This window comes from Clupea harengus, chromosome 11 (assembly GCF_900700415.2).
Source record: "Clupea harengus chromosome 11, Ch_v2.0.2, whole genome shotgun sequence".
In the NCBI taxonomy this organism is placed as follows: Eukaryota; Metazoa; Chordata; class Actinopteri; order Clupeiformes; family Clupeidae; genus Clupea; species Clupea harengus.
The window spans coordinates 11,080,322-11,099,113 of NC_045162.1; the positions used below are offsets into that span (position 1 = coordinate 11,080,322).

Genomic DNA, 18,792 nt, shown 5'->3' on the forward strand with positions numbered 1-18,792 from the left:
TCCCTCTTCACATCCCTCTCTCTTTCTCCCTTTCTTTCTCTCTCCGTCACTCCCTCCCCCTCTTCCTCTCTCTCTCTTTTTCTCAACACATCTCTTCCCCACCTCTCTCTCTCTTTCTCCCTTCACCTCTCTCCCTCTTTTTCTCCCTCCAGCCCACCATCAAGTTTGACCGCCAGCCGGACTACCTGGACTCCACGGGGGGCACGCTGCACCCGTACCAGCTGGAGGGCCTGAACTGGCTGCGCTTCTCCTGGGCGCAGGGCACCGACACCATCCTGGCCGACGAGATGGGCCTGGGCAAGACTGTCCAGACCGCAGTGTTCCTCTACTCCCTCTACAAGGAGGTGTGTGTTTGAATGTGTGTGTGTGTGTGTGTGTGTGTGTGTGTGTGTGTGTGTGTGTGTGTGTGTGTGTGTGTGTGTGTGTGCGTGAGTGTGGATGTGTGTATGTGTAGGTTAGCGTCCATTCTGTCCGCTCCCTGTCTCTCAGTGTCAGTGGACTTAAAAGGGGACAGACTGGGACGCAGAGTGAGCTCCGTCCATTAAAGGGGACACGTCCCGAGAGGGGGCTGTGTTCTAAAGGCAGGACGGGACATACACACACACACACACACATACACATACACGTGTCCTCCCTGCACCTCCTGTGGTGTCTGACAGAGCATGGAGACCTCCACATCTCCACTGAGCCTCTGAGCTCTCCTGTGTCCTATGAGGATTCACAGTTTTCTCTTCTCCTCCCCTCCCCAACCTCCTACCCTTTCTCTCCACACACACACACAAACACACGATCACACAAACACAAACACACAAACACAAACAAACACACAATCACTCATACACACTCAAACACACACACACACACATACACAAACACACACAAACACACAATCTCTCATACACAAATGCCTACTGTCCTCATACATATTGACACTCTTTTACACACACACACACACACACTGTAGGGTCACTCTAAGGGTCCATTCCTGGTGAGCGCCCCTCTGTCCACCATCATAAACTGGGAGCGTGAGTTTGAGATGTGGGCCCCCGACATGTACGTGGTCACCTACGTGGGGGACAAGGACAGCAGGGCCGTCATCCGCGAGAACGAGTTCAGCTTTGAGGACAACGCCATCCGCGGAGGGAAGAAGGCCTCCAAGATGAAGGTGAACACACACACACACACACAGTCTGCTGCGACAGACTGATTTGACAGATGTATCACCACAGCACATTTGTGTTTTGTGTGTGTGTGTGTGTGTGTGTGTGTGTGTGTGTGTGTGTGTTTGTGTGTGTGTGTGAGTGTGTATGAGTGATTGTGTGTTTGTGTGTGAGTGTTTTTGTGTGTGTTTGTGTGTGTGTGTGTGTGTGGGTGCTATTTTGTCATGTGTCACTAATGTAGGATTCTTAAGTAATGTTAAGTTAACTCCCCTGCCCACAGCTTCTAACATTATTCACATTACAAGCATGTTCCACATGATCTGATGATGGTATGTATGTTCATGTTCCAAGTTCATTTTCAGATCCATGTTCATATTATGTTTACGTTTATGTTGATGTTGATATGACATAATCTGATGATGACGTGTTTGTGCTCCACAGAAAGAGGCAGGGGTGAAGTTTCACGTGCTGCTGACCTCGTATGAGCTGATCACCATTGACCAGGCCATCCTGGGCTCCATCGACTGGGCCTGTCTGGTGGTGGACGAGGCGCACCGGCTCAAGAACAACCAATCAAAGGTGAGGAACAGCAGCCACAGTCAGGAACAGTGAACAACAGAGGAATGGCCGACCGTGAGTTAACCCCTAATGGGTCCAGAGATAACAGAGACAAAACAGCCTTGCTGCTACCAGCTGGGCTAGCTGCTCTCAGAGTGACATTAGAATCACTCATCAAATATTTATCCCATTTCAGCTTGTTTATACGAACACAGAACTGAACAATAGTCGCGTGTATATCCAGTACTAAACGGACGATGGTCCCTCTGCCCCCCCCCCCCCCCCTTGCTCTCTCTCTCACCCCCTCTTCGCCTCTCTCTCTCACCCCCTCTTCTCCTCTCTCTCACCCCCTCTTCTCTCTCTCTTCTCCTCTCTCTCACCCCCTCTTCTCTTTCTCTTCTCTCTCTCTCACTCCTTCTTCTCTCTCTCTCTCACCCCATCTTCTCCTCTCTTTCTTCTCCTCTCTCTCACCCCCTCTTCTCCTCTCTCTCATCCCCTCTTCTCCTCTTTCTCTCACCCCCTATCACTCTCTCTCATCCCCTCTTCTCCTCTTTCTCTCACCCCCTATCACTCTCTCTCATCCCCTCTTCTCCTCAGTTCTTCCGGGTGTTGAATAACTACCCCCTCCAGCACAAGCTGCTGCTGACAGGCACTCCTCTGCAGAATAACCTGGAGGAGCTGTTCCATCTGCTTAACTTCCTCACTCCAGAGAGGTTCAAGTAAGTTTGTGTGTGTGTGTGTGTGTGTGAGAGGATGCAGTATTATATATATGTGTGTGTGTGTCTGTGTGTGAGGATGCAGTATTATATATATGTGTGTGTGGGCGGAGTGTGTGTATATGGACATTCGGTTGCGTTTTACATAACCATAGAGTAATAATAGAGAACAGCACATGGATATCATTCTCACTGTACTCTGATTCAGGATCAGTGTATTACTGAACTGAAAATTACTGAATACTCCAAACATATGGACGTATGCACAGAAAGATGCACACAGATGCTAATCACAACTACCAGTATTCTATTCTTATTATCTTCTATTTTCAAGCGTAGTGTAATTCTTTTTAAAACCACAACGCACACTGAAGCTTGCACACGCACGCACACACACACACACACATGCACACACACACACACACATGCACACACACACACACACACACACACACACACACACACGTACACACACACACACCCACACACCCACACACCCACGTGAACACTGAAGCTTGCACACACACTCACACATACACACACACAAACGCATACATATGCAGACACATTCAGTCATCCCTCACTAACCCTGTGTGTTGTGTGTGTATGTTTGTGTCAGTAAGCTTGAGATTTTTCTGGAGGAGTTTGCCGACATCGCTAAGGAAGACCAGATCAAGAAGCTACATGACATGCTGGGCCCGCACATGCTCAGAAGGCTCAAAGCGGACGTGTTCAAACACATGCCCTCCAAAACAGAGCTCATCGTCCGAGTGGAGCTCAGCCCCATGCAGAAGTGAGTCGGGGCGGGGAGGGAAGGGAGGGGAGGATGGGAAGAGGAGGGGAGGGGAGGGGAGGGAGGGGAGGGGAGGATGGGAAGAGGAGGGGAGGGGAGGGGAGGGAGGGGAGGGGAGGGAGGATGGGGACTGGAGCTCAGCCTCATGCAGAAGTGAGTCAGACGGGGAGGGGAGGGGAGGGGAAGGTAGGATGGGGAGAGAAGTGTAGGAGAGGGGGAATAAACCCTTGCAGATGAGCAGTCAGTAGAACCCGCAATTCTTCCAGTTTTTAATTTTTTAACCTAAGATTTGTATTTTCTGTGACCCAGGAAGTACTACAAGTTTGTGCTGACGCGCAACTTTGAGGCATTGAACACACGTGGTGGTGGCAACCAGACGTCTCTGCTCAACGTGGTGATGGACTTGAAGAAGTGCTGCAATCACCCCTACCTCTTCCCCAATGCTGCCCAAGTAAGGCCCGCTTAGTTCACCCTCCCAAAGGACTGTACCATTCTGCTTGGTCAGCAGGGGTGGAGTCTTTTGAATTTAAATAGTGATTGAGGATACTACAATTGTAGAAGATTCCAGGCTGTTGCTCCCTTATCTTATCATTCATCTGTTGCTAGTGGAAACGTGAGGCCCTGTGTTGTTATTGGTTGTTGGAAACAGGAAGCCCCCAAGATGCCCAATGGGATGTATGAGGGGATTGCCCTGACAAAGGCTGCTGGGAAACTCATGCTGCTGTACAAGATGCTCAAAAAACTCAAGGAAGGGGGCCACAGGGTCCTCATATTCTCCCAGGTACACACACACACACCCACAAAAGCACACACACACACATATACACATACACACCCATATACACCCCCACACACACACACCCGCACACATATACACACATATACACCCCCACACACACATACACACACACACACACACACACACACACACACACACATACACACACACACCTACACACCCACACCCACACACACATACACATATACACATACACACACATACACACACACAAACACACACATATACACATATACACACACACACACACACACACACAGGCTTACTTGTGGATTGCATGTAACTGTATACTGCAGAGGTGTTCTGCTTAAATGCAGCATACCTTTGATGTGAATGTGACATTTTGTCCAGGTTAAAGTCCCTTTGTCCCATTCTTAATACTGACAAACACTCACAGTCACCTATAGAAACACAGATAGGTACATTTCTCTCTCTCTCTCTCTCTCTCATTTTCTCAACCCATCTCTTGCTCTCTAGATGACTAAGATGTTAGACCTGCTGGAGGACTTCCTGGAGAATGAAGGCTACAAATACGAGCGCATTGATGGAGGTGTAACTGGGTCCATGAGACAGGAGGCCATTGATAGGTTCAACGGTGAGCTTTGTTGCCATAGCAATGTCCAATATAAACACACCTCTTTGTCTTGATTGCTCTAATCTCTGGACCCCAGAAAAGAGATTTAAGCGAAACTTGGAAACTTTCAATTTATTTTTAGATTTTTTATTGGGTCCAAACTTTTACTAAGGACAATTAATGATTGTAATTGGTCCAGCATGGAGTTAGAACACTTTCATCACAGAATGACTCATAAATGTTATTATAAGTTTCTGAACTGGAAACGTGGAAACTGCTTAGAAGAAGTTCCGACCCAAAAAGATCCTTAAAGTTTTCCTTTAAGATCTTCATCGGTGTGGTTAAAAAAAACTCTTCCGTTCTTCCTCTGTACCTTGAAGGGCCTTTAGTTGCCATGGTTACTCTTTAACACCCACTGTTCTTCGCTGCCCCCTCCCTCCCCAGCTCCTGGTGCTCCTCAGTTTGTGTTCCTCCTGTCGACTCGAGCGGGGGGCCTGGGCATCAACCTGGCAACCGCTGACACCGTCATCATCTACGACTCCGACTGGAACCCCCACAATGACATCCAGGTAATGCTCTGACAGGGCCGCTTTGCTCCTGGTGCAAAGAAGGAGGATCATTTTCACAAAATCACATTTACCGTTTACTGAGTTCGTACCCCTCTCCTCCCTCTCTCCTTTTACTTCCCCCTGTCTCCTCCTTTCCTTCTCTCTTTTCCCCTGTCTCCCACTTTGTTCTCTCTCTTTTCCCCTGTCTGCCACTCTGTATTCTCTCTCTTTTCCCCTGCCTCCTCCTTTCCTTCCTTCTTTTCCCCTGTATCCCGCTCAACTCTCCCTCCTCTCTCTCTCTGTCAGGCTTTCAGCAGAGCTCACCGGATTGGTCAGAATAAGAAGGTGATGATCTATCGCTTTGTCACCAAGGCCTCTGTGGAAGAACGGATCACTCAGGTAAGCGCGCAAGCATGAATGCGCACTCACACACACACACACACACACACACACACACACACAGACACACATGCACACACACACACAGACACACAGACGCACGCACACACACACACACACACACACACACACACACACACATATACACACGCACACACACACACACACACACACACAAGCACGCACACATACACATTTTTGTCTCCCTTCAGCCTCCTTGTGTGTGCATTCAAACTTTCTTCTCACCTGTTCCCTGCCTCAGGTTGCCAAGAAGAAGATGATGTTGACCCATCTGGTGGTTAGGCCCGGTCTGGGTTCTAAGGCGGGCTCCATGTCCAAACAAGAGCTGGACGACATCCTTAAGTTTGGGACGGAGGAGCTCTTCAAGGACGAGCTCAGGGGGGACGCTGAGGGTCAGACCACACACCCCTGTCACCCTATACCCCTGTCTTACCCCCCCCCCCCCCCCAAAACACACTACAGTCTCAGCCTCCATACAGTACAACACTTACTTTATGTCCTCCAGCCCCCCTTCAACAGAACACACACACACACACACACACACACACACACACACACACACACACACACAAGCAACACACGCACACACACACACACACACATGTAACTGTACACTTACACTGCAGCTCCACCTAACCCCCATCTAGTCCAATACAACTGTTCAGGAAAATGCTGATCATCTCTGTTCCTGTGCGCAGGAGACAACAAGGAGGAGGACAGCAGTGTGATTCACTACGACGACAAGGCCATCGACGGCCTGCTGGACCGTAACCGGGACGCCACAGAGGACAACGAGATGCAGAGCATGAACGAGTACCTCAGCTCCTTCAAGGTGGCCCAGTACGTGGTTAAGGACGAGGAAGAGGAGGTGAGAGTCTGTGTGTGAGTGTGTGTGTGTGTGTGTGAGTGTGTGTGTGTGTGTGTGTGTGTGTGTGTGTGTGTGTGTGTGTGTGTGTGTGTTTGAGAGATACAGAGCATGAACGAGTAACTCAGCTCCTTCAAGGTGGCCCGGTACATGGTGAAAGACGAGGACAAGGAGGTGTGTGTGTGCGTGCGTGTGTGCGGCGTGCACATTCCCTTCCCAAACATTCTTCTGAGTGCATGAAGAAACATCAGTCAAGCACAAAGACATGAAGCACAGAGGCCTTTAGCCTTCAATTGAATAAGAGCCCTTTTCCATTCCTGTTCCCTTCCCAACACCCATCTGTCCCTCTCTCCTCTCTCCTCATGCCCCTCATTCTCTCTCTCTCTCTCTCTTTCTGTCTCTCTCTCTCTTCTGTCATCCCTCTCCCTCCTCTCTCCTTTTCTTGCTGCCCTATCCCAACTTATCTCATCCTTTTCCCTTCTCCATCCCCCCTTCTCCACTCTTTCTCTCTTTCTTTTCCTCCTCCTCTCTGTCCCCCTTCTTCTCCCCTCTCTCTCTCATGCGCTCTGTCCCCCTCTTCTCCCCTCTCCTTCTCTTCCTCTCTATCCCCCTCTTCTCCCCTCTCTCTCTCCTCCCCTCTCCCTCTCCTCCTCCTCCTCTCTGTCCTCCTGGTCTCCGTTCCAGGAGGAGGAGGAGGAGCGTGAGATTATTAAGCAGGAGGAGAGCGTGGACCCAGACTACTGGGAGAAGCTGCTGCGCCACCACTACGAGCAGCACCAGGAGTACCTGGGCCGTGACCTGGGCAAGGGCAAGCGCCCGCGCAAGCCCGTCAACTACAACGACTGCTCGCAGGAGGACCGAGGTAGTAGACGGGGTACAGACACGCTAACGCTTTTTTATTACTACTACCCTCTCCCTACTGTCTGTCTGTCTGTCTGTCTGTCTGTCTGTCTGTCTGTCTGTACTCATGTGTATGTGTGTGTGAGCTTCTGGGTGAGCTGAGTGTGTGTGTGTGTGTGTGTACTCGTGTGTGTGTGTGTGTGTGTGTGTGTGTGTGTGTGTGTGTGTGTGTGTGTGTGTGTGTGTGTGTGTGTGTGTGTGTGTGTGTGAGCTTCTGGGTGCGCTTTGTAGGTGTGTGTGCATGTGTGTGTGTGTATGCATGTGTGTGAGAGCTTCTGGGTGAGCTTTGTGTGCATGTGCATATGTGTGTGTGTGTGCATGTGGGTGTGTTTATGCATGTCTGTGTGAGCATAGGTGTGAAAATACTTGTGTGTGTGTTTGTGTGTGTGAGACACGAGTACATGTTTGTCTGTCTCTAGAGGTGCATGTATAGATGGTTGTGTGAGTTTTAGCAGTAGTGTTGTGTAGTTTGTCAGTTTGTGTTGATGCATGTTGAAATGCAACAGTATTTGCATGCATAACTTTACTGCAGAGGCATCGTCATTAGCACATAGATTTATTTAACATAATAAAATGCGTCTATGTAGGAATGAAGTAACAAGAGTGTTAGTGTGTGACTGTGTGTGAACGTTAGTTTTGTGTTTCCTGTGTCTTGTTTCCCCTCTATCGTGGTCATGTGACTGATTATTTGGCTCCTCCGATCAATGTGACACTCACCAGATTGGCAGGATGACCAGTCTGACAACCAATCAGATTACTCTGTGGCTTCAGAGGAGGGTGATGAAGACTTTGACGAGCGGGCTGAAGGTAATAAATATTAATTTGGATTCGGTGTGTGTGTTTGTGTGTCTGTGTGTGAGTGTGTGTGTGTGTGTGTGTGTGTGTGTGTGTGTACGTGCAGCCTGTGTGTGTGTGTGTGTGTGTGTGTGTCTCTATGTGTGAGTGTGAGTGTGTGTGTGTGTGTGTGTGTGTGTGTGTGTGTGTGTGTGTGTGTTTGTGTTTGTGTTTGTGTTTGAGTGTGTGTGTGTGTGTTTGTGTGTGTGTGTGTTTGTTTGTGTGTGTGTGTGTGTGTGTGTGTGTGTGCAGCCTGTGAATGAGTGTATTTGTGTATGGGTGTGTATGCAAGTGTGCCCAAGCGTGGGTCGAACTCTCTCTCTTTCTCTCCGTCAGCTAACTCTCGCCGGCCGAACCGAAAGGGACTGAGGAACGACAGAGACAAGCCACTGCCCCCCCTACTGGCCAGAGTTGGCGGCAACATCGAGGTACATTAGTCAGGAACCTGCCTACCTATCAGAGGCTGTGTGCCCACACACACACACACACACACACACACACACACACACACACACACACACACACACACACCACATTCTGCTTCTATTTGTCTGTAAATGTCCTCCCTTTTATGTGTATTCTCTCCTCTCTCCCCTCTCATGCACCTCTCTGTTCCTCTCCTGTCCCTCTCCTGCTCCTCTCTTGCCCCTCTTCTCTTTCTCTCTCTCTCTCTCTCTCTCTCTCTCTCTCTCAGGTGTTGGGCTTTAATGCTCGTCAGAGGAAGGCCTTCCTGAATGCAGTGATGCGTTATGGGATGCCTCCACAGGACGCCTTCACCACCCAGTGGCTGGTCAGGGACCTGCGGGGGAAATCAGAGAAGGAGTTCAAGTAAGAGTGTGTGTGTGTGTGTGTGTGTGTGAGAGTGTGTGTATGCATCCATGTGTGAGGCTAAATATATTTTTCTTGTGTCAAACTGTTGTTATTGAGGTGTAATGTAATACAATTATTATTATGGTAATGTATTTCAAATGGTAAATTATTTAAATGTCCATTTTTGACACAGCTCCTGTCTGTGTGTGTACGCGCGTGTGTTTGTTGTCGCCTCAGAGCGTACGTGTCTCTCTTCATGCGGCACCTGTGTGAACCGGGAGCCGACGGGGCGGAGACGTTTGCAGACGGGGTCCCACGGGAGGGGTTGTCACGGCAACACGTCCTAACACGCATCGGTGTGATGTCACTGATTCGCAAGAAGGTACAGTAACCCCCTGATTGGGAGCTGATGTGGGTCTCTTCCCTCACGCAGTATGGATCACTGGATATTGATCACTCATACAAATAATGGTTGGATGTGTGAATAGGCAGCGCTCTCATTAGTTGATTGTTTCATTCAAAGATGAGATTATCTGAACGCTGATCGGCTGGTTTGTGTTGTTGGTGCAGGAATTTCATAATGTGGTCTCTGATGTGGTCATTTAGGTCAGGTGTTGTGTTGGTTTTGCTGATCGTAGTGAGCATGCTTTTAAACATCTGAAACCCTAACAGTGTAGTGTGTGTGTGTGTGTGTCAGCAGATGACCGTCAAACCGCAAGCCTTCATAGGTTTGCCTGAAAATGCAGGTTTCAGGTTACAGGTTTGACTGACAGACTGCCGACAGATTTGTTTCAGATGAAATGAAATGTTTCGGTATCAAAAATGAGAGATGTAAATAGGCTTCACTAGCAATAGAGGAAGGTGAGGAGGAATGGTGGGCTCATATCCTCATAGGTGGTTTAGGGTCTGGTCAGCAGGTGATTGGTTGCTGGTTCGGTGATCTTCTCTCTGATTGGCTGGCGGCTGCTGCAGGTTCAGGAGTTCGAGCATGTGAATGGCCTCATATCCTCATATGTGGTATGGTGTCGGTCAGCTGGTGTCTGGTGGTTGCTGGTTTGGTGATCTTCTCTCTGATTGGCTGGTGTCTGCTGCAGGTTCAGGAGTTTGAGCATGTGAATGGCCAGTGGTCAATGCCCTGGATGAAGGAGCTGGAGGAGAGCAAGAAAGCCGCTGCAGTTGCCACGGGCGACGACCCGAAGACGCCCTCCACGGGGACACCAGCAGATACCCAACCTAACACACCAGCCCCAGGTACTGGACACACACACACACACACACACAACCTAACACACTTGCCCCAGGTACTGGACGCTTACATACACACACACACACACACACACAAGCACGCATAGACAAAAACACACACACACACACACACACACACAAACACTCGCCTTCATATACTTTATATCGTTGCAATCTCTCACTCATATGCACATACACTCTGTCACTCATGCAGTCTGTCTCTCTCTGCTTCATGTTGTCCCTGTGTATTTGTCTGCCTGTGGAGCAGAGGAGGCCTCTAAGACTGAGGATCCCAAGGATGCGGATGAGAAGATGGAGGGAGAGGGAGAGACGGACGTGAAGAGGGTGAAGGCTGATGAACCTGAGGTACAACAGAGATTACAATTCCACAGATCAGCAGCTAGAACTGCTACTGATGCAGCTCTGGGATATTTACCCTTACAGTGCATACTTACATACATTCCCTTACAGTGCATACTTACATTCATTCCCTTAGAGCAGGGGTCTTCAATCGGGGGTCCGCGACCCCCAGGGGGTCCGCGGAGGTACTGCAGGGGGTCCGCCAAATTATTTCATCTGAAGCATTTTTCCCTCTACCAAAAATTAAAAACGTCCAATAGGCTACATAAACATAAACAGATCGTAACAATTGCTTTCTATTCGTTTATAAAATAATACATAGGCTACCCATGAATCTTCACGAGATCATTTGATTACCATGGCAACATATGCACTTTTAGCTACATTTAGCTATCTGGTGCCAAAACACGTTACCTGCCATAACCATAAAATTTAAACGTTTTGTAATTTCTCGGAACAAAAGCTCCACGTCATACAGCACTGATGGCGGTTCAGATGATCTACCTTCTTCAGAGGATGCCAACATGCCTTAATACCCAAAAACGCAAACTGTAGAAAACACGTAAATATTCAAATAATTATCTGAAGTTTGGCTTCACCTACAAAGAGACCGATGGTGACAAACTACCAGTGTGCGTGGTTTGCTCTCCCGTGCTATCAAACGAAAGTATGAAGCCATCAAAGCTGCAACGACACTTAGACTTAGAGACAACCCATGCTCACTTGAAAGAAACAAACATTTAATATTTCCCGTTTAAAATATTTTGAGGGCCAGCAGACAATCAGCCACAGTTGGCGAGCTAGCTTTAAAACCCTCTTATCAAGTTGCATTACGTGTCGCTCAGACCAAAACGCCATACATAATTGCGGAAAGTTTAATATTGCCAGCAGCTAGTCATATGTGAAAAACAACGTTTGGGAAGGAGGAGTACGTGAAAAAAACTGAAAAGCATCCCTTCGCTTTTTTTCCCCTTTCAATTGATGAATTGGCAGCTGATGTGAGGGCACAACTAGTCGCGAAACTCCCGAAAGCAGATTATTTTGCACTACAATTAGATGAATCCACAGACATGTCAAACGACCCTCTGTTTTTAGCGTTTGTGTGGTTGTCTACCAAAATGAGATGCAGGAGGAATTTATATTCTGTAAGCAGCTGCATGGACGTACAGAAGAGTTCAGAGACTTTCAAAGTGATCGACAATTTTTCCGTGAACATGATATACCCTGGCCAAAATGTGTCGCGATGTGCACAGACGGTGTAAGAGCCATGTGTGACGCACTGAATGCTTCATAGGGAGAATCTTGTTGCCAAAGACATGAGTGATGAATTGTCAAACGTCAGGCCTCTCACTAGATCATGAGATATTTCATCCATACTTAAGCTTCTCAAGCTACTCAATTCTTTGTCCCCCCCCTCATTGAATACAGAGTAATGGCTAGCTGTAAGGGAGAAAAAAATCATAAAATTATAAACAGAATAAATTTAAACGAGTTGTGTGTTACAAATTATGTATCATTATGTTCAAACATGTGTAGGGGAGTGTGTTTGTGTGTGTGTGTGTGTGTGTGTGTGTGTGTGTGTGTGTGTGTGTGTGTGTGTGTGTGTGTGTGTGTGTGTGTGTGTGTGTGGCTGATACTTAGTTCCAGATAAAATATATGAATATCAGGCCTAAATTTGGGGCGGCGGAGGTGGGGGTCCCTGCTCAGTGTCTCTCTCAGCCAAGGGGTCCTTGGGCTGAAAAAGGTTGAAGACCCCTGCCTTAGAGTCTATACTTACATTCATTCCCTTAGAGTTTATACTTACATTATTTCCATTACAGTATACTTACATACATTCCCTTACAGTGCATACTTACATACATTCCCTTACAGTGTATACAGTACTTGCAATACTCATTCTGTTTGTGTCTGACTCTCCATGTTGTCTCTCTCTCTCTCTCTCTTACTTCGCTATCCTTTTTCTTTGCTTCTCTGTCTCTCTCGCCCTTTTTCTCTCTCTCACTCTTTCTCCCCCCTCTTCTCCTCTCTCTCTCTGCCTCTCCCTCTTCCTCCCTCCCTCAGATCATTGAGATCCCTGATGAGAGTGACAAGCCGCCCAGCCCAGAGACCGAAGAGAAGAAAGCGGCCGACGGCGACCCTAAACCCACCCCGTCAGAGGATGGCGCGAGCGCAGAGACGGAGAAAGAGAAACCGAAGGACGGCGGAGAGAAGGAGGAAAAAACGAAAGAGTCGTCGGAGGAGGAGAGCAGCTCGTCCTCAGAACTGAAGGCCGAGGGGGCGGAGGAAACAAAGGCCAAAGGTCAGTCACAGGAGGTGTGGCCTATCTAGGGGGTGCGTTGTACCTGAAGGAAGATCCTCCACGTGGCATGGGGTGTATCCTAATATCACCAAGGGGGTGTGATCTATCTTAAGGAGTATGTAACTACCCATGGCATGGTGTAGACACTGTTTCAGTTCAGTTTTTAGTCAGGGGAAACATGTACCTCAGTGAGCTTACTGTAGCACTGACTTAATGTGGGGTATGGTATATACATGATATATTGCCTTTTTCTGTCATGGTCTCTCTCTCGCCCTCTTATTGTGCTTTGTCTGGGTTTTCTCTCTTTCTTTCCCTCCATTTGATCCACAGAGGAATGTAAGGAGGAAAAAATGGACACGAGCTCTGCAGCGGAGGAGAAAAAAGGTAGCGTAACAAACTGTGAGGGACCGAGGCGGCCGCCCCATGCTTTGGGAGGTGTGCCGTTTTGGGAGGTGGTGGTGGTGGTGGTGAGCGGAGAAAGTGGCAGGAGGTGGCAGTCCAGCCCAGTCCAGTTTAGAAATATTCATGTACTGTCCATAATCCCTCTTAGCCAGGAAGTACAGAAGGATTCCAGGCATAAAACATTTCAGTGTGTGATCAAGCAGTCCCCAACAGTTCTGGAAAGAGATATCTCCTTTTTTTCACACACACACACACACACACACACGTAGACATACACACGCTCATATGTCTCACCACACGCACACTTCTCTGTGGTGTTGCCTCTCAGAACCAAAGGAGGAGAAAGATGGCGTGAAGACGGAGGAGAGTGGGAAGCTGCAGAATGGAGAGAGCGTGAAGGAGGGCAGTGCAGGAGTGGATGGAGTGACTGAGGAGAAGAAGAAAGCAGCAGCCAAACAGCGCTTCATGTTCAACATCGCAGACGGAGGCTTTACCGGTAAACACACACTTGTTGGATGTGTTTGTATGTGGGTATGAGCAGGCTTGTGCATGTGTGTGTGGTCTAGAGAGTTTGCAGTTCTGCTTTAAGGGACTATATGTATATATATATATATATATATATATCAGCTACCAAATCTAATTCTCTTTTGTCTTTATAGACTCTTTATAAGCACCCTCTAGTGGTCAGGGCTGGGCATGACATCTATGCATATTCCGTGTACAGAAGTTGGGGTGGTCATCTGTATATCACATGTACTCAAATTCACAGCAAAAAGGCCCTAATGATTTCATATGTAACTCATAATCCCCATGGTCCTGCTTTGTTCTCTCTCTCTCTCTCTCTCTCTCTCTCTCTCAGAACTGCACTCCCTGTGGCAGAATGAGGAGAGGGCTGCCACTGTCACCAAGAAGACCTACGAGATCTGGCACCGTCGCCATGACTACTGGCTCCTGGCTGGTATCATACAGTATCCTTCATATAGCAACAGTTGCCCTCGGCAACCTGCTGAATGGCTGTTGCTCTGACACAGAAGGGTTCACTTCAACAGCTGTGTTAATGGAGACAGTGTAGTGACTCTCAGATGGGCAGTGAGGGATTCTGGGAAGTGTAGTACTGTGGGGCCAGTGTTTTGATCTTTGACCCCGCGCCTTCTCTCAGACACGGGTACGCTCGCTGGCAGGACGTGCAGAACGACGTGCGCTTCGCCATCCTCAACGAGCCCTTCAAGGGAGAGATGAGCCGAGGGAACTTCCTGGAGATCAAGAACAAGTTCCTCGCACGCCGCTTCAAGGTGACACTTGCATCAGTACTCAGAAGTGCTCAAACACACACACACATCCACACCCATATGATGCTCCTCATTCAAACACATCATCTCAAACTAAAACAACACACAAACATATGCACACACAGTTAAACTCAAATATTCAAACGCACAGTAACACGCACAAAGTCATATGATGCACTCATGTGATCCCCACATCTCGCTCTCACACACACACTCTCTCACACACAGACACACACACTCTCTCACACACAGACACACACACACACACACACACAAATACTTATTTTGACTCTCTCACTCTTCCCTTCCTTTTGCTCCCTCTCTCTTTCTCTCTCCCTGTCCCTCTTCTTCTCCTCCCTCCCTCTCCTCGCCCTCTCCTCCCCCTCTCCTCCCTCTCCCTCTCCTCCCTCTCTCCTCCCTCTCTCCTCCCCCTCTCCTCCCTCTCCCTCTCTCCTCCCTCTCTCTCTCTCCCTGTCCCTGTCTCCTCCCTCTCCCTCTCTCCTCTCCCTCTGTCCTCCCTCTCTCCTCCCTCCCTCTCTCCTCCCTCTCTCCGCTCTCTCAGCTGTTGGAGCAGGCCCTGGTGATCGAGGAGCAGCTGCGCAGGGCTGCGTACCTGAACATGTCTGAGGACCCGTCCCACCCCAGCATGGCCCTCAACACGCGCTTCAGCGAGGTCGAGTGTCTGGCCGAGTCCCACCAGCACCTCAGCAAGGAGTCCATGTCAGGAAACAAGCCCGCTAATGCAGTGCTTCATAAAGGTACCTACACACACACACACACACACACTCACTCACTCACTCACACACACACACACACACACACACGCACACGCGCACGCGCACGCGCACGCGCACGCGCACGCGCACGCGCACGCGCACGCGCACACGCACACGCACACGCACCTCAGCAAGGAGTCCATGTCAGGAAACAAGCCCGCTAAGGCAGTGCTTCATAAAGGTACATACACACGCACACACACACACACACTCACTCCAGCACCTCAGCAAGGAGTCCATGTCAGGAAACAAGCCCGCTAATGCAATGCTTCATAAAGGTACCTACACACACACACACACACTCCAGCACCTCAGCAAGGAGTTCATGTTATGAAACATGCCCGCTAACGCAGTGCTTCATAAAGGTACCCCTACACACACACACACACACACACACACTCACATACACACACACATACACATGCACTCTCAGACTCACACACACTCACACAAACACACTTCAGCACCTCAGCAAAGAGCCTGTGTACACAAGCCCAGTAATGCAGTGCTTCACAAAAATACTACACACATGCACACACACACACACACACATATGCATAGACACTTGCACCTATATAAAAATAAGCTTGCCAAGCCTGCCAGTGATTCATAAAGATACCATACATACGCATACACACCCACACACACACATTTGTATGGCTATTCTCGTCTTTCTTCCACCCTTACTGTTTGTGGTCAGAGGTGTTTTTTCCTGTTGTGTGTGCTAAGAACAGAGCAGTAGAGTACACCAGTAGTGAGCTCTGTGTGTGTGTGTGTCTGTGTGCGTGCGTGCGTGCGTGCGTGCGTGCGTGCAGGTGCGGGTGGGTGGGTGGCTGCGGGTGGGTGTGGGTGGGTGGAACCACACAAGGTCGGTCTGTACATTGTCGCGCTCATTAGCTCAGGGGGTCAAAATATGTTTCATTCTCTCTCTGTCCCCCTTTCTCTCTGTCCCTCACTCTCTCCCTCACTCTCTCCCTGACTCTCTCCCTCTCCCTCACTCTCTTTCTGTCCCTCACTCTCTCTCTCCCTCTCTCTCTCTCTCCCTCTCCCCCACTCTCTCTCTGTCCCCCCTTCTCTCTCAACCCTCACTCTCTCTCTCCCTCTCCCCCACTCTCTCTCTGTCCCCCCTTCTCTCTCACCCTCACTCTCTCTCTCTCCCTCACTCTCTCTCTCTGTCCCTCACTCTCTCCCGCATACCGCATGCCAAGTTTGCTTTGTTTTTATGCTATTTCAGCCCAATGTTTGATTGCTTTTTCTCTATTTCGCCTGATTCAACACTGTATGCATTTGTGTATGTGTGTTTATGTATTTGTTTGTATATGTGTGTGAGTGTGTTTGTGTTCATTGGTGTGTGTGTGCTTGAGTGCGTGTGCGCTCCAGTGAACCCTGACCTCTTACAGGGGCTCAGTTGGGTGTTTGTGGTTGATGACATCCAGACCTCCATATAGTGCAGTTGGCTTCGGAAGGCAGTGGAATAGTTTCAGCCTGTGCGTAATTGGCATTGGAATTTGGATATTTTATTGTTTAATGGTATGGAGAGTTATTTTTGCTTTCTCTTCCTTATCACCTCGATATCTCTCCATCACACACTCTTGCTTTAGACGCATGAGTGTTTAGATACCGTGATGCCAAAGCCAATATTCATAATAATAATACAGCTCTGTCTCACACACATTCTCTCTATCTTTCGCTCTGTCTATCGCTCTCCCCCTCTCTCCTTCCTCTCTCTCTTTTCCCCCTCAGTTCTCAAACAATTGGAGGAGCTGCTCAGCGACATGAAGGCTGATGTCACCCGTCTCCCAGCAACCATCGCCCGGATACCACCGGTTGCTGTGCGGCTGCAGATGTCAGAGCGGAACATTCTGAGTCGGCTGGCGAGTCGCGGGCCAGAGGTCACGCAGACGCAGACGCCCCGCTGACCTCTCCGTGACCCCTCAGGGAAGGAGGATGGAGTCCCGCACTCGTTTTAGTCTCACTCCTCGTCTCCTCCTCTCCCCTCCTCCTCCTCCTCTTCTGGAGGATTCTACTGTATATAATCACCCGCCCTCCCCCAGAAGCACAGGAGGGCACCATGGTAACTGTTGCCACGGTAGTTGTCTCCATGGAGAAAAGCAGGGATGATATTCAGGCACCTCAACGCGCACTTCCCCCCCCCCCCCCCCCTTTTTTGCCTCAGAATCTCTCCATCGTTCTATTTTTCCTCTCTCTTTTCTGTGCACCTGCTCTGCATTCAGCGCGGGGTGAAATGTAGAGAAACTTTTGGCCTGATGCTTCTGACACACACACACACACACACACACAGACAAACACGCAGAGAGGGCGAGCGAGAGAGAGAGAGAAAGAGAGACAGATGTACACTCACATAGATGGAATGACACGTCACATGCTAGCACTGATGTGTTGCCAGGGTCTCACTCACCAAAGCCATCTCCCCAATCTTAGAAACATACTCTTTGTTTTCTAAAAGCAATAAAACACAAATGCTTTTGTGAGCAATTGAAATAACACGGAAGGGAAGTTCATGTTATTTGTAATGTTTTTTTTTATGAGTTCAATCAGGTTCCAGGTTCCTCTAAGAGACAGACCCTGCTGGAGTGTTGACTCTTCACATTAACTTACATGATGACAGGGGCCTACTTCACTTCCTGGAGTGAGTGAGTGTGTGTGTGTGTGTGTGTGTGTGTGTGTGTGTGTGTGTGTGTGTGTGTGTGTGTGTGTGTGTGTGTGTGTGTGTGTGTGTGTGTGTGTGTGTGTGTGTGTGTGTGTGTGTGTGTGTGTGTGTTGGCAAAGCTGGATTGTGATGATGGCACATGAGTGTGTGCATCACACTCATACACCAGGATGGCTGGGTGTTGTATGTCGCTTTGGACAAAAGCGTCTGCTAAATGACTAAATGTAAATGTAATGTAAATGTGTTTAAAGGGCCCACACACACACACACACCAGAAGAATAGGAGGGAAGCTGTAGAAGCACGTCTTTTCTGTACGGCCAAAACAGGAACTTCACCAGCCATGCACCCACAGACACATACAGCCACACACACGCGCGCACGTGCACACACAGGCGCACACACACACACACACACACACACACACACACACACACACACACACACACACACACACACACACACACACACACACACACACTCTCTCTCTCTCTCTCTCTCTCTCTCTCTCTCTCTCTCTGGACAGAAGCTTAACAGGGTTTCCTTTTTTGTATTTTTTTTGTACCTTCACCCAGCCACCATGCACTGAGTTAGATCAAGAAGCCCCCTCCCCTTCACATCTACATTCCTGATAGGTCTCTAGATGATGTCGTCACACCATTCAGCCGTGCCCACCTTTCTCCAATGTAAAGACTTGCATCAATAAAGCTCAACCTCGATAACACAAGTGTGGCTATTTAATTTAACTAGTTTTTTTATTATTGTTATTGAAAGG

At 48.8% G+C, this 18,792-nt stretch overlaps 1 protein-coding gene across 4 annotated transcripts in view; it reads left to right on the plus strand.

Moving 5' to 3' along the window:
* The window catches only part of chd4b (chromodomain helicase DNA binding protein 4b), a 28,873-nt gene extending 10,812 nt beyond the window's left edge, over positions 1-18,061 (plus strand). For 2 of the 4 annotated variants that reach the window (XM_031575761.2, XM_031575763.2), the window contains exons 15-40: positions 153-344; positions 965-1,165; positions 1,602-1,739; positions 2,316-2,437; positions 3,054-3,227; positions 3,537-3,678; positions 3,877-4,008; positions 4,504-4,621; positions 5,045-5,169; positions 5,455-5,547; positions 5,810-5,960; positions 6,267-6,436; positions 7,118-7,307; positions 8,054-8,140; positions 8,504-8,595; positions 8,862-8,995; positions 9,215-9,359; positions 10,072-10,228; positions 10,491-10,588; positions 12,644-12,881; positions 13,212-13,265; positions 13,612-13,779; positions 14,143-14,251; positions 14,443-14,575; positions 15,135-15,330; positions 17,092-18,061. In XM_031575761.2, the coding sequence (XP_031431621.1) occupies positions 153-344; positions 965-1,165; positions 1,602-1,739; positions 2,316-2,437; positions 3,054-3,227; positions 3,537-3,678; positions 3,877-4,008; positions 4,504-4,621; positions 5,045-5,169; positions 5,455-5,547; positions 5,810-5,960; positions 6,267-6,436; positions 7,118-7,307; positions 8,054-8,140; positions 8,504-8,595; positions 8,862-8,995; positions 9,215-9,359; positions 10,072-10,228; positions 10,491-10,588; positions 12,644-12,881; positions 13,212-13,265; positions 13,612-13,779; positions 14,143-14,251; positions 14,443-14,575; positions 15,135-15,330; positions 17,092-17,267 (3,735 nt within the window). In that variant the 3' untranslated portion in view covers positions 17,268-18,061. The remainder of the gene's footprint in view (positions 1-152; positions 345-964; positions 1,166-1,601; positions 1,740-2,315; positions 2,438-3,053; positions 3,228-3,536; positions 3,679-3,876; positions 4,009-4,503; positions 4,622-5,044; positions 5,170-5,454; positions 5,548-5,809; positions 5,961-6,266; positions 6,437-7,117; positions 7,308-8,053; positions 8,141-8,503; positions 8,596-8,861; positions 8,996-9,214; positions 9,360-10,071; positions 10,229-10,490; positions 10,589-12,643; positions 12,882-13,211; positions 13,266-13,611; positions 13,780-14,142; positions 14,252-14,442; positions 14,576-15,134; positions 15,331-17,091) is intronic. The other 2 variants (XM_031575764.2, XM_031575765.2) reach the window with 1 other exon arrangement.
* Positions 18,062-18,792: the final 731 nt, after the last annotated feature.